Raw genomic sequence first — 14,616 nt, 5'->3', positions numbered from 1 at the left:
GATCGAGTATTATAGAGAGTTACTGTCGAAGTAAAATGTGTAATCACAATGCATAGACTGCCATCTCTTGACACAGGCTTCAAACTTTTGAACCTCAGTTTTGACAATTTGGCCCATACTCTTAGCTTGATATGTTTTAAAATGTCTATTAATATTAGCGCCATCTAGCTGAGCGTACCCCAAAGGTGTAATGCCATCTAGGCCACCGTACCTTTTGCTGTATGGTACCAAAGACATATATAACTCCGTATAGACAGATAAAGTCTAAGAAAAAAATGTAACTACCTCAGTACCATACAGAAAAAGGTACTCTTTTATTAACCCCCGACGCAAAAACGACGAGGTGTTAAGGTAATGGCGCCTATTAACGTGGTACTTAAGGCAGATTTCAAAAGATACCAAAAAATTAAGGGTATCAAAGCTCATTAACGACCACAAATATTTTTTTTATGGAAAAGTATTTATTGAACTATTAGTCTTGAAGAGTTTTAGGATCATTTTAGTTTATTATATGTCATAAAATGATTATTGAAGTCAACATACCTAAATTTTCTATTACCGTGGTAATGAACAGGTTGCAGTTCTATTAACGCGAATTGAGATTTCATTACCGAGGGTATGAATGACAGTGTTTTTCTGCCATCGGTAAATAGAAACCCATCTCAAAATTCGGAGCTTAATACCGACGGTTGAATATACAAATTATGACAAATACATATACCTATACTATCCTCCTTTATGAATACCCACAGAAGACTCAGTTTCACCTAAGAAATCTGTACTTACGGTACACTAAATGTCATATTTTGATACAAGACTAATATGTCGCTCGGTAATAGATACTTCTATAGGAACCCATTACCGACCCAAACAAATATTGCATGGATCGGTAATAGATTCTTATATATTCTATTACCGAGGGTTATCTGATCGTACCATCGGTAATAGGCATAAATTGGAGTATTATAAAATCTAATTCCGACCCATAAAAACAAAGTCATACAGATGTATTTTCATTACAAATCAAAATAAAATATTGCAACCTTATATTAAAACCAAGTTTACATAACTGGTAAGTAAGCATCAGACTTTATGTCAATGTTTAAAAAAATTGACAAATTAACGGTTTTCATAGAAACTACGAAATCAGTCATGAAGTTTTTGCTAAAAATTAAGGTTTTGTTGAATAATTTTCATACCGCGTAAATAGTTCTTTGATAGCGTGAATAGATCAAGATTGAAACAACTGTAAGACATTATATAACTGATCACATATACTTAAAATAAAGCAAAAAGAACTAATATCACTACTTTAACTATTACCGTGGTATACCACAGTAATAGAATCTACTCACGAAATGGCGCCTTTCACCGCTGTCTTTTAATTTCCACTTTAAACACATTTCCAGGCTAAACAATAAGTAAAAAGTACTCAGAAGTCATGTAGAAAACTATAAACAATAATTTGAAATGCATAACTTTCTCCTGTTTGCCATAATTATTACGTAAACTACTAAATGAGATTGGAGTTCACTTAGGTTTAGCGTCACACGTCAGTATGACACAACCTCTTCTCGCGGCCCCGCGGCAAAAACTGTCAAATAGCGAGCGTCTTCTTTCATTCACACTCTCTATCGCCTATATGTGCGTTAGTCAACTAAACAGGCTTCCTTTTTGTGAGTAACTTTTTTTAAGAAATTGGTCGGTTTGCCTATAAAATGCGTATTTGCAAATGCGGCGGTAATGGACGTCGATTTCGATACCCGCGTTGATAGCCGCCGTTACCTTATAAGTTTGACGTGTCTGTCTGTCTGTCTGTTTGTCTGTCAGTGTGTGTGTCTGTCTGTGGTATCGTAGCTCCAAACGGATGAACCGATTTAGATTACGCGAGGAGCGGCTGTCCTTTGTTCGTTTCTACAATCATCGATAGCACATCGCTTCTGGTGGGACCAGTGGCTGAATAAATTCTATAGTTGCTACCAGATATATCTAAGCGGCCGGGCCGCACAAAAATCTCTGAACACGCCTTATCGCCTTGACAATAGAAACGTGTATAGATATTTGTGAGCACCTTGACCGCTCAGATACATCTGGCGACTGTAAGGTTTCACTCTAAATTGTGAACTTAAGCTTGAGTTTAAGGTTTGAAGTCAGTTGTGGTGTTTTTTCTAATTAAAGGTCATTGTTCGATCAGACGATCATCTTTTGACCTCAATAAAAAGTGTTGGACTATAGACGAAGCTGCGTTTTCGGTTTCGGTTGATACCAATTTTTAACCCACACACATAAGTTTGACGTGTCTGTCTGTGTGTGTATCTCTCTGTGGCATCGTAGCTCCCGAACGGATAAACCGATTCCGATTTAGTTTGTTTTGTTTGAAAGCTATTTAGTTGGGAGTGTTTCATGAAAATCGATGTACTATAGGCCTTTTCCAAAATTTTAATTTTGTGATTAGGTTATACTTATGTAAGGCCCCTTGCACCAACCACTTAACTCAGGGTTAGTGGGTTGTCATCTGTCAAATACCATATAAAATGGTGGGTTAACCCTCCTTTTTCGTTGGTGCAAGTGGCCCTTAGAGAATGAGTAATCCATACTTAATATTATAAATGGGAAAGTGTGTGTGTCTGTTTGTTTGTCCGTCTTTCACGGCATAACGGAGTGACGAATTGTCGTGATTTTTTGAGTGATAGTTGAAGGGATGGACATAGGCTACTTTTTGTGTCTTTCTAACGTGAGCGAAGCCGCGGAATAAGCTAGTTAAGAATATTTTTATAATGTTTTGGAGTAATTGTAGGTGGATTTTTGAAGATCTTTTGATCTTGATAAGAGTTGGGAGCTTCAAAAGTTTCATTTGAGCATTTGTAGTTTGTATCAATATTTAAAGTGTTAATTTTTGTGTAAATTTTTTAAAATCTCAACAGCAAATATCCAATTTTATACGAATATATCTAAAAGTTGGGAACTTCAAAAACTGTGGAATTTGCTTCTTGATGCTGATGTATACTTTTTATTAATTGAGAAGCAAAATTATTTTATTTAATAGTTATTTCAAATCTAAAATAAACTTTTGAAGTATTTATTAATTTTATTATTCTATTCGCCGATGTTCCTATGAGGAGGCAGTTTATAATGTATTTTCCAAACAAGATTTAAAAAAACTTTCGCTCGACATAATTACTATCAATCAATACGAAACCAACTTCAATTAACACGCTTAACAAATGATTCGGTAGTTTTGGTACCGAATTAGTATTGAAACCGAAACCAATACCGAATTACCGGTATCGAGATCAACGATCACCGCAATCGATTCTATTCGCTCGATTCGAAACTAGAGCATTACTCTCTAAAGAAAAATACACCTTAATACGAACAAAATACAATTCAACAGTCAACCAATTTGAATTCTAAACTGAAGAACCTTTTCGCAGTAAACGTGAAAGTGAATTCTGTGGCAAATGGAACACAGTGTCAATGAGACAGGGTTCTAGAGTGGCCTAGGATTCAAAATAGGTTGACTGTGCAGTCACGAACAAAGATATGAATACAACCAAAGTGCCAAAAATTATAAAGGTAGGACTTTATTGTATGTACATTAAGGTCGTGAATACATATTTTTTGGACTTTGGCTGTATTCAATTCTTTGCTACTGTCTGTACATGGTTTAATTCGAATTAGACTCTTTAAGATCAATTGATAATCAATTAAACTGAAATAAACTTTACGATCTATTAATTAGAGTGTCAGTTTATTTGCCCGTGTATACACCGTGTTTTTTTTGTTTTCCGTTAAATTCGACATGTCGTTAGGTTTGTTATCAGGAACCACTCTGTATAACACTATAGTTAAATAAAAAAAAAAACATCGTTTTCATACATAATAAATGAATTAATTAGTGTGAGAGACCCTTAAGAATAATAAATATTCAAGTTAGGTCAAGTGATTGACGGCACATGACAAAACAAATAACATTGGGAAGTAGTAAAGGCTCAATAATAATAAATAATTCGATAACAGTAAGAGTTAAGACGCTAGTTTCTTAGAGAAATTAAATGTATTTGATCTAAAGAACCATTCCTTAAAGTGAACGGAATTCAATAAAAACAGGGTGTATGGAGTTATGTTTTATGAAATGGAACGTGATTTACGTGATATTTAAAATTCGAAGACTATTTTTTTTTATCAATTCGTGTTTTCATTACTTATTGAGTGGAATCGAGTTCACGCTTTGAAATTAGAAGTTATGTGTGTCTCTGTCACTTTTGAAAGGCTTAATAGAGACAGATATATAGAGTAATCGTGTGATTTAGAGACGGTAACGGTTAAGATAGTGCTTTATGGCAGTGAATGTATTTGAGACCGATATTACTTTTTCAGTACTTAGTGTTTTTTTACGCACTAGTGCGAGAAGTGGATCATTATATGTCAGGTCGAAACTTCGCAGGGACATCAGAAAGAAAAACGTCGTACGATACACGTGCGAAAGGGAAATTCGTAACTCGTGTCGATTTAAAACACTCCCTTCGGTTGTGTTTTAAGTTTTACGTGGTTTTACCAGATTTCTTTACATTTTCGGTAACAAAAAAGGAAAAATTCATAGAAAATACGTGGGACATTTTGGGAAACCTAGTGGATCTTGCTCAGCATCATGGACTCTATCAGCCTACCAATTTTTAGCAAAATCGGAGACGTGATCCAAATGTACAAACTTTTCGGGAATTGCTGTACGAGCATTTCTTTTTTTTTGCCAATATTTTTTTTTTATTGTTTTAGGGAATTTTAGGTCAATTGTACTCAGAATCACGAGTACTTTCAATCTCACTGGGAGACAAAAAGTGTCCCAGAATTTCCATACATTTTTGTTACTTTCCTCTTTTGTTACCCCATACAACATGTACGGAAAATGGTAACAAAATAAGACAAAATCGTATGGGACAATTTTTTTAACTACTAGGATTGAAAAGGCTAGTAATTCTGAGTAGAAATAGCATATTTTTTTCCAAAATATCACACTTCATAAAAGTGGCAAAAAAAAAGAAATGCTCGATACAGTTAGCTGTACATTTGTAATCCTTATTACAAGGGCATAACGTCTAGCGATGGTTAGCTAAGAGTGTTGCTGTTAGTAATATACAGCCGGCGTATCATGCTTCTAATTTTATCACTTATCCACGTGGATAAGACTTCTGTCACGCTTTGGTAAGTATGTCAGTGTGAGAGTGACAGATGTCTTATCCACATGGATAAGTGATAAAATTGGAAGCATGATACGCCGGCTGGTCGTAACATAAATAACTGACTAATGTAAAAATTCAAACTAAAGTTTAAACACGTCGTAGGTTTAAATGTTTCCATTTTTAAGAAAACGAAACTACCGCAAAAGCCACAACCGACCGGCGAAAGCGGAGTAATGTGTTTCGGCAAAATGGCGGCAAATCCATCTTTTCCGGTACAGACAGCTTCAATAATAACGGAGGGGACTAGCTAATAATATCGTAATCATAGCTAAATAATTAAATAAATATTGGGGACACCTTACACAGATCAACTTAGCCCCAAACTAAGCAAAGCTTGTACTATGGGTACTAAGCGACGATGTACATACTATCGACGCTACTATGGGTGCGAAGCGACGATGTAATAGGTAAATACATCCATACTAATGTTATAAATGGGAAAGTATGTGTGTCAGTTTGTTTATCCGTCTTTCACGGCAAATAGGAGCGACGATTGACGTGATATTTTAAGTGGAGATAGTTGAAGGGATGGATTGACATAAGCTACTTTTTGTCTCTTTCTAACTCGTGCGAAGCCGCGGGCAAAAGCTAGTACTTATACTACTTATATACAAAGAAAACATCCATGACTCAGGAACAAATAAATGCCCTTACCGGGATTCGAACCCAGGACCGCGACCACTAGGGTATGCAAACCGGTTAACCAGTTAACCGAAAAACCGGTTAACCGAGACTTTTTAGCCTCTTTTAAAAACCGGTTTTCAAAGTCTATAACCGGTTAATAACCGAAACTATATTTATTTCCCAAAATGACCAAATTTAGGCATAAAAAAGGGTCAAAAGTACGTAATTCTTCAATGTTTTGTAACAATAATGATTTATTTATTACTTTTCATTGACAACATTACGCACCTGCACTGAATTTCTGTAAGAAGTCATAGTATAATCATGATTTTATAATCTAACTAAACGTGAAGATTAAACAACAGTCCCGAGTCCACTCAAATATACATTTTATACAGTATAGTCCGGTTAGTATTACGACTCCGCATATACCTAACGTCCAACCGCTTACAATAACCGAATAACGGAAGCACAGGTATTTGTTTGGTTTTCATATGTGATATTATGAAAGTACATCCGTTTATTACGACTCCGGTTTTAACGACCAACCGCTTTTTACGACGTAATTTTACGCAAAATCCGTCCGTCAAGTCCGGTTACAACGACGAGCGACAACGTTTTTACTAGTCAATTGAGGAAACAAAGCTATTTCCACCCCAAGAACGGCCCCTTGTTTTGCCTACAAGTAGCAAGATGAAATTGTGGCCATGTGACTTTTTGGAGCATTGGTTTTAATAATTTTAACAATTGGTTCGCCTCGGGTCTAATCTTATAAGCTAAATAGAATCCACTTTTTATTTTTCGATTGCGTATAAACTAGTTTTACTTAATAAAAAAACAGATTGTCATATTAATTACGTAAATCGAGGTTCAAGGAATGCGACTATTTATTATTACGAAATACGACAGTAATTTGTCGGTGATGAGCAAGCACGCATACTAAAAAATGACATGTCTTTAAACCGAAATGAAATTCGTTTTGTACGACGTCCAGTTAGTACGACGTAATATCAGCGGTCCCTTGGGCGTCGTTATAACCGGACTCTACTCTACTGTATATTTCAAATTATATTTTTAAAATAAAGGGAAAATGTAGATCTTGGTTTTCTTACGTTAATTCCTTGTATTATTACTAGTGTCTCTGCGTCTCTGGGAGCTGTAGACCTCCGCGACATGCTTAGAAAACGCACAACTGACAAATATTTAGTTCTTAAAGTGATTATCACAGTAAAGTCACAACAGTTTTAAGCGCCATATACGCTATGGGCACTCAAGTCCTTTACTTATGGCAACTTCTGCGTTTTACAAAATTTCCAAAAACTGGATAAAAATGATCTTCATCGTGCAAGTAATACCTGCTACGATATCACAAACAACAGAATTCTTGAAGGTAATGGTAATATTATTGCGTAGTACGGTAATTTACTAAAAATCCGCAAAACCGGTTAAAAACCGGTTAACCGGTTTTGAAGGTATAGGTTCGGTTATTAACCGGTTTTTAAAGTTAACCGGTTTTTGCAAACCCTAGCGACCACAGATATTGGAAAGAAGAAGATCGGACATCAGACGTGCCAGGCGCTTTGTATCGTGACGGGCGTCATGTGTCATTTCGGCTATAGGGTATCTAGATTAGAGATGGGCCGAATATGGACTTTGCCGAATACGAATATTCGGCCGAACATTCGGTTCAGCTCTTACCGAACCGAACATTCGGCCGAATATTCGGTTACGCCATGTTTTTAAAGGGGATGTTCATTAAAACTGTTAAATTATTGATAATGGTTACATATGTTACTACAACTAAGTTTTTATGATTTAGTAGATAACTAAAACTCAGTTAAAACCACTCTGAATTCTTCTCATCTCTTAAACTAAGGTTTTTTTAACTTTTTTACAAAACAATAAAATTGTATTTATATTTTGACACATAGGTTTCTCTCTTTTTAGCAGTTCCTTAAAAAGCTACTAAAATAGGAGCTTATTATCCAATGGAATAGGTAAGATCTTCATTAGCTATTTACTTTGTTTATTCGGTATATATTCGGCAATGCAACCGAATTATTCGGCCGAATACGAACATTGAAAAACTTGCCGAATATGCCGAATACCGAATATTTACCGAATATTCGGCCCATCTCTAATCTAGATTATCTAGCCAACTTTACAATCACTTACAATAATATCGTTACTCTCCATATCACACTTATACGGAAGAGATATAGAGACAGCTAGCCACTTTTGACGCTGACTGTACTAGCGCTAACTACCTGGATAATCGAGAACAAATTGAAAACCGAACGACTGTTGCTAATCCGTTAACGGTTTTCGAGACGTGAAAATTACGTTGATTATTGGTGTTGGAAATGGAGTTGGAAAAACAGTGTTTTATACGATACCAGTGCTGAAAGTATAGGAATTTCGCAACCTACATAAAATTTAATGTTTAAAAACCGGCCAAGAGCGTGTCGGGCCACGCTCAGTGTAGGGTTCCGTAATTTTCCGTATTTTTCTCAAAAACTACTGAACCTATCAAGTTCAAAACAATTTTCCTAGAAAGTCTTTATAAAGTTCTACTTTTGTGATTTTTTTCATATTTTTTAAACATATGGTTCAAAAGTTAGAGGTAGACGTTTTACCACGATCACACCTGATGGTAAGTGATGATGCGGGGGGGGGGGGACGCACTTTTTTTCCTTTAGGAGCGATTATTTCCGAAAATATAAATATTACCAAAAAACGATCTTAGCAAACCCTTATTCATTTTTAAACACCTATCCAACAATATATCACACGTTAGGGTTAGAATGAAAAAAAATTTCAGCTCCCACTTTACATGTAGGGGGGGTACCCTAATAAAACATTTTTTTCCATTTTTTATTTTTGCACTTTGTCGGCGTGATTCATATACATATTGGTACCAAATTTCAGCTTTCTAGTGCTAACGGTTACTGAGATTATCCGCGGACGGACGGACGGACGGATGGACGGACGGACGGACGGACGGACGGACGGACGGACGGACGGACGGACGGACGGACGGACGGACGGACGGACGGACAGACAGACATGGCTAAACTATAAGGGTTCCTAGTTGACTACGGAACCCTAAAAACCGTCTAGATGGCGCTAATATTATGACAGTTTTAACACATGTCGTGAAATCTGAGTTTCAATAGTTTTAATTCCGTGTCAAGAGATGGCACATTTTACTCGATCAGTTTTAATTGCCCCGCTGTACCTTACGCGATCCTCTTCGGTTATTGTCCCAATGGATTTCCACAGAATATAAAAATTAAATTACCTGTTATAAAACGTTACTTTGTAAGTCATATTGTCGTAAATTATGTCGTCATTCTAGGTACTATTATATATTCTGTGATTCTAGTAAAGAAATAGGAAAGATAGTGTGGGAAAACATCATGTCTATCGATTATGACTACGGAACTTTCATTCATAAATTGCACTTTAACACGAATGTATTTTGTATTATATTTTGCATTAGTACGTTTTTAGGGTTCCGTACCTCAAAAAGGAAAAACTGAACCCTTAGAGGATCACTCGTGCGTCTGTCTGTCCGTCGTCACAGCCAATTTTCTCCGAAACTACTGAACCGATTAACTTGAAATTTGGCACGCATATGTGACCCAAAGACGGACATGTAATATAAATTAAGAACATTTAATTATAGGGGCCACTTTTGGGGGGTAAAAGTGAAAATTAAAAATCAAAGTTTCTAGAACTATATTGTGGTTTTTATAAGTATTTCAAAAATATTTTTTTAATAATTTTTCCTCCATTTAATTTCACTATTAAGTAATAATTACAGTTTTTAAGCAATACAGATTAGGTACAAATAAAAATATTTTGGCCATTTTTATGGAGTTACTATTACATATTGAAGCTCACACAAGTGTCCGGAGCGGAGCGTTTAGCTAGGAACATACTACGCGGACGTCCGTCGTCGCGCGACCGCGGACGCAGATCTGGACAATGAATATACGCTTAACCGTGTAAACTAACGGTCGACGGTCGTGGACGTGGCCTTGAGCGCATGGACGTCCGATCGAAATCTGGCTCGCTGGATGTTTTGGTCAGCCGAAGCCACGTCCCGAAGACCGTGCACACTGATCGGTCGCGGTCGCTCGACGGCGGACGTCCGCGTAGCATGTTCCTAGCTTTTAGCGGGGTGCGCGTGCGTCCACCTGCTTGTGGTATGTGTACTCACGTTTCTCCGGCGCCTGCGCACTCGCGCGCTGCACGTTGGCGGCCACATACAGGACCAGCGCGAGCAGCGCCTGCGCGTGCATTATGGCCGACGGGCGGGATGCCACTGAAAATATAAAGAAATAGAAATAAGTATTGGGGGACACTTTACGGCTCAGCCACGACATTGGTCTAAGCGCGACAGCGGTGAGCGGCGGCCATACATCGGAGCGAGACACAGCGATGGGACTTTTCATTAGCTCACCGCTGTCGCGCTTAGACCAATGTCGTGGTCGGGCCGTTACACAGATCAACCAAGCCCCAAACTAAGTAAGCAAAGCTTGTACTATGGGTGTTAGGCGACGATATCATTACTTATATATGTATATAAATACATACTTATATACCTACAGCATACATAGAAAATATCCATGACTCAGGAACAAATATCTGTGTTTATTATTCATTACACAAAGAATTGCAAAGTACGTAATGCGTGGATCAGACATAAGAAAGAAAAAGCTTAAAGTATTCATTATGAATGATTTTTTTTTCTGATAGTCGTTTAAAAAAATCACATGAAGCACTGATTTGGGAGCTTGATAAGCTCATTCTCAAATCCGAGCTAAGTAAGTCAGTCTAACTATTTTTTAATGATTTGAATAGCATGAAATGAGGGAGAGTAAGTGCGTTTTCATATTATCCGATCCCATATCAGATGTAGGTCCGATATTCTGTATACTAAAGGCGCCATCTTTGATTTTTGCCTTTGACATCCTCAAGTAGGTACCTACATCCGATATCGAATCTAATGTGAAAACGCCCTATTAAAACATCACATATTTCCCTTGAAGGATTTGTATTTTTAACCCCCGACGTAAAAACGAAGGGGTGTTATAAGTTTGACGTGTCTGTCTGTCTGTCTGTCTGTCTGTCTGTCTGTCTGTCTGTCTGTCTGTCTGTCTGTCTGTCTGTCTGTCTGTTTGTCTGTGTGTGTGTCTGTCTGTGGCATTGTAGCTCCCGAACGGATGAACCGATTTCGATTTAGTTTTTTTTATTTGAAAGCTGTGTTAGTCGGGAGTGTTCTTAGCCATATTTCATGAAAATCGGTCCACTAGGTCGCGGTCGGGGGTTTTTTCAAAATTTTAATTTTGTGGTTATTATATGTATAAATTCGCTATTGCTAATTATAACGATTATTAAAAAGGTTAGTTTGAACTTTGAAGTCACCAACCAGAAAACTGACTCAAAAATGTACACGAAAAAACTAAGAAAACTTTTTTCTTTGATATTCTTTATAATTTTGAGAGTTTCTTGAACTACATATTATATAAACCTTGCTTTAGTATGTCACAGGCTTCTCTAACGTATAAAGATAACAAAAACTTAGTGGAGCAAATTTTATCTATTAGGCAAAGGCATACCTCTTCACAAGACATCCAAAATACTATGAACTCTGCCCGTCAAGACTTACTATAGATTTCGGAGTCAAGTAGTACCTGGTTCATTAGTGTTTTACTAAGGTATGATAATGAATGATTAATTATTATGTTGGAAAAATACAGTCACGGGACAGATAAGCCCTGTATGTGTTTAATTGTTAGCTTTTGGCAAGGCCGTTTACAGATTAGAGTAACATCTTGTAGAAAAGATAGAAGAGTTTTGCACATAAGTAATCAAAATATCGTCACTACTTTTAAAAAAACTTGTATCTTCGTCTGTCAATGAAAAGAAAATTGTAGTAAGTATGTATGGAATGCATATAGACTTACTGCGTTCTAACTTTGAGGAACAGCGTGAGATACGATATTTTTTTAAAGTAGTGACGATATGCTACATAGGTACTATTAGGTACTTATATAATGGTTGTCATCATAAGGGAATAAGTGAGGGAAGAGTTGTAACTCCATACATCAGTAAATGCGGGTTATTTGTAGTGAGTGACATCTAGCGACAATCACGCCATGGCGCCATCTATGTGTGGTGTAGTGTATGCGCGTTCTTAGGCGGTCGCATTTTAATGTATGGGATTATATGATCTCTTATATTTAATCTATGGCGATACTGAGGCGCCGGGTCTTTGTGACAGCAAACAAGATTCAAAGAATACCCTCAAAAGTGCCTCTTTATATGCCTCTTACCAGACTCGAATATGAAAGCTTCATTTAAATAAACATCATCACGTCAATACATGTAATCGCAGTCAATTTAGATAAAATCTACCAGATATTAGGCCGTGTACACACGTAATGGTAAGCAGTGAACGTTCCGCCCGACCGCCTAAGGCCCGCTTCACACGGCGCGCACCTGAGCGTGGAGGATAGCTCTAAATACTTGAAATTATTGCTTAGCTATTTTGAGACGATTAAAGTAGGCTGCGTTTATGATTGACGAGATGTCTCGTGTAGAGTGATAGGTCGTATGGTCCCGGGTTCAAATCTTGGTAGGGACAATTATTTGTGTGATGAGCACGAAAGATATATCGACACTACTTTTAAAAAAACTTGTATCTTCGTCTGTCAATGAAAAGAAAATTGTAGTAAGTATGTATGGAATGCATGTAGACTTACTACGTTTTAACTTTGAGGAGCAGCGTGAGATACGAGATTTTTTCAAAGTAGTGACGATATACACCGTGTTTGTTTTTTTGTTTTCCGTTAAATTCGACACGTCGTTAGGTTCATTATCAGGAACCATCCTGTATATCACTTTCAGTTAAATTCGCAAAAAAAATATTTTCATCGTTTTCACACATAATGAATGAATTAATTAATATTCAAGTTAGTGTCAAGTGATTGACGGCACAGTCATGTCAAAACAAATAACATTAGGAAGTGGTAAACACGTGTTCAGTAATTATTTTTATTTTTTTAATAACTCAATAACCGTAAGAGTTAAGACGCTAGTTTCTTAGAGAAATTAATTGTATTTGATCTAAAAAACCTTCCCTTAAGGTTAACAGAATTCAATAAAAACAGGGTGTATGGGCATGTCACTGTCATTCATATGTGTGAGAGAGAGAATAAATACATTTATCTCGCTCTCACGTATGATATTTTTTATCTGTGGAATGGACTAATAAGGTGGCGCCATCTGTCACAACCTTTGAGTGTGCCTCCTAATTCATACTTCGACTTTGACATCAGCTTAAGAGGGCTTTCGTGTGAAAAACAGTGAAATCGCAACCGACGGCTTGATCATACCGTGTGTAGTATCAAATTAAAGGGCTTTGCGAGTAGTTTACAAATATATATCACATTATAGGACTTTTTCTACTTGGTCTAACAACATATGAGAAAATGTCCAAAAGTGGTAATAATTGTTCCGGTGAAGGCTGGTTTTCAAAAAATTGCCAAAAATAAATAATAGCAATTTATAATCACTAAGGCATAACAGCAATTTAAGTAAACGTTGCAGATTAATTAAGTACAAAAATTATATCGATGTGATGTAGATTTTCAAAGAAATTGTCACTTAATTTTAGGTAATTTCTGAAAAAAATTGAATTCGTCTTAGCCTCGTTTACTCTTTTTTAAAACCTTATAATAAAAATGTAGTCTGAGAAGTTTGTAGTACAGGGTATACGAATTATAAATTTACCTGTTTTAGTATTCAAAATTGTCCATATTTTACAAATAAGATCGACTAATTCAGCTCTATACGTGAGTTTTTCTAAACGTACATTAGAGAAAAATTCAGAATTAATTTAGTGACGTGGTTTTCAAAAATCCAGTCTTATAAAAATCAAGATAATAAGATGCTCTAACTGAAATTTGAATTAAATAAATCTATTGGATAACGGAAAGTGTAGTATTTCACCGACTAAAACTATCAATTTTAGATTATTTTGACGTTTTTTTTGAAAGCAGCCTTAAACAGTTTGACAGTTCGGCTTTATAAGAGCTACAGGGATTAGACCTAGTGAGTGAGCACGAATTTCGCAACCCACAAAGAGTTTTGTTCCTAGTTTAGGTTCCCCCACTTCAGGAAACCACTTTGCGTGACCACTGTGTTACCTGTTCTATATGCGTATGATACCTACGAAGGGGGGACTGGGGTATGTTGATACCAAGCTGCCAACGATTTTGATAGAATTAAATTGTGCGTTTTCACATATCGGATGTAGGACCGATATCCCTTACGCCGTGTCTTGCGTGGGCGACGGTCGCGCGACCGGCGCGCGACCGTCGCCGTCGCGTCTCATACTTCCATATCGATAAGGTTTGATTTCGTATGCGTCGCATCGCCGTAGCGCGACCATCGCGCGACCGTCGCCCACGCAAGCCACGCCGTTACATTTAAGCCGCCATCTTTGATTTTTGCCTTTGAAATCCTTCCTGCATCCGATATCGGATCGGATAATGTGAAAAAGCACAAACTCTAAAATGGCATCCTACGTGCACTTGCACTAGTTATCGGAAGCCCTAAAGCTAAAAAGTAACGGCTTCTCAGTTCATAGTCAAGCAAGCGCAAGATTCCGTATTGACCTACAAGTAAACCTAATACGGTGGTAAATATAGCACATAGGAAATGTAATTACGACGCAAAA

The 14,616-nt window shown here is 36.9% G+C and overlaps 1 protein-coding gene across 3 annotated transcripts in view; it reads right to left on the bottom strand.

Annotated features, from left to right (window-relative positions):
* Nucleotides 1-14,616, bottom strand: part of LOC125241652 (prion-like-(Q/N-rich) domain-bearing protein 25) — a 51,116-nt gene that overhangs the window by 14,739 nt on the left and 21,761 nt on the right. For all 3 annotated transcript variants that reach the window (XM_048150224.1, XM_048150223.1, XM_048150225.1), the window contains exon 2: nucleotides 10,090-10,194. In XM_048150224.1, the coding sequence (XP_048006181.1) occupies nucleotides 10,090-10,194 (105 nt within the window). The remainder of the gene's footprint in view (nucleotides 1-10,089; nucleotides 10,195-14,616) is intronic.

This window comes from Leguminivora glycinivorella, chromosome Z (assembly GCF_023078275.1).
Source record: "Leguminivora glycinivorella isolate SPB_JAAS2020 chromosome Z, LegGlyc_1.1, whole genome shotgun sequence".
Taxonomy (NCBI): Eukaryota; Metazoa; Arthropoda; class Insecta; order Lepidoptera; family Tortricidae; genus Leguminivora; species Leguminivora glycinivorella.
This window is presented reverse-complemented; position numbering and strand designations above follow the sequence as displayed.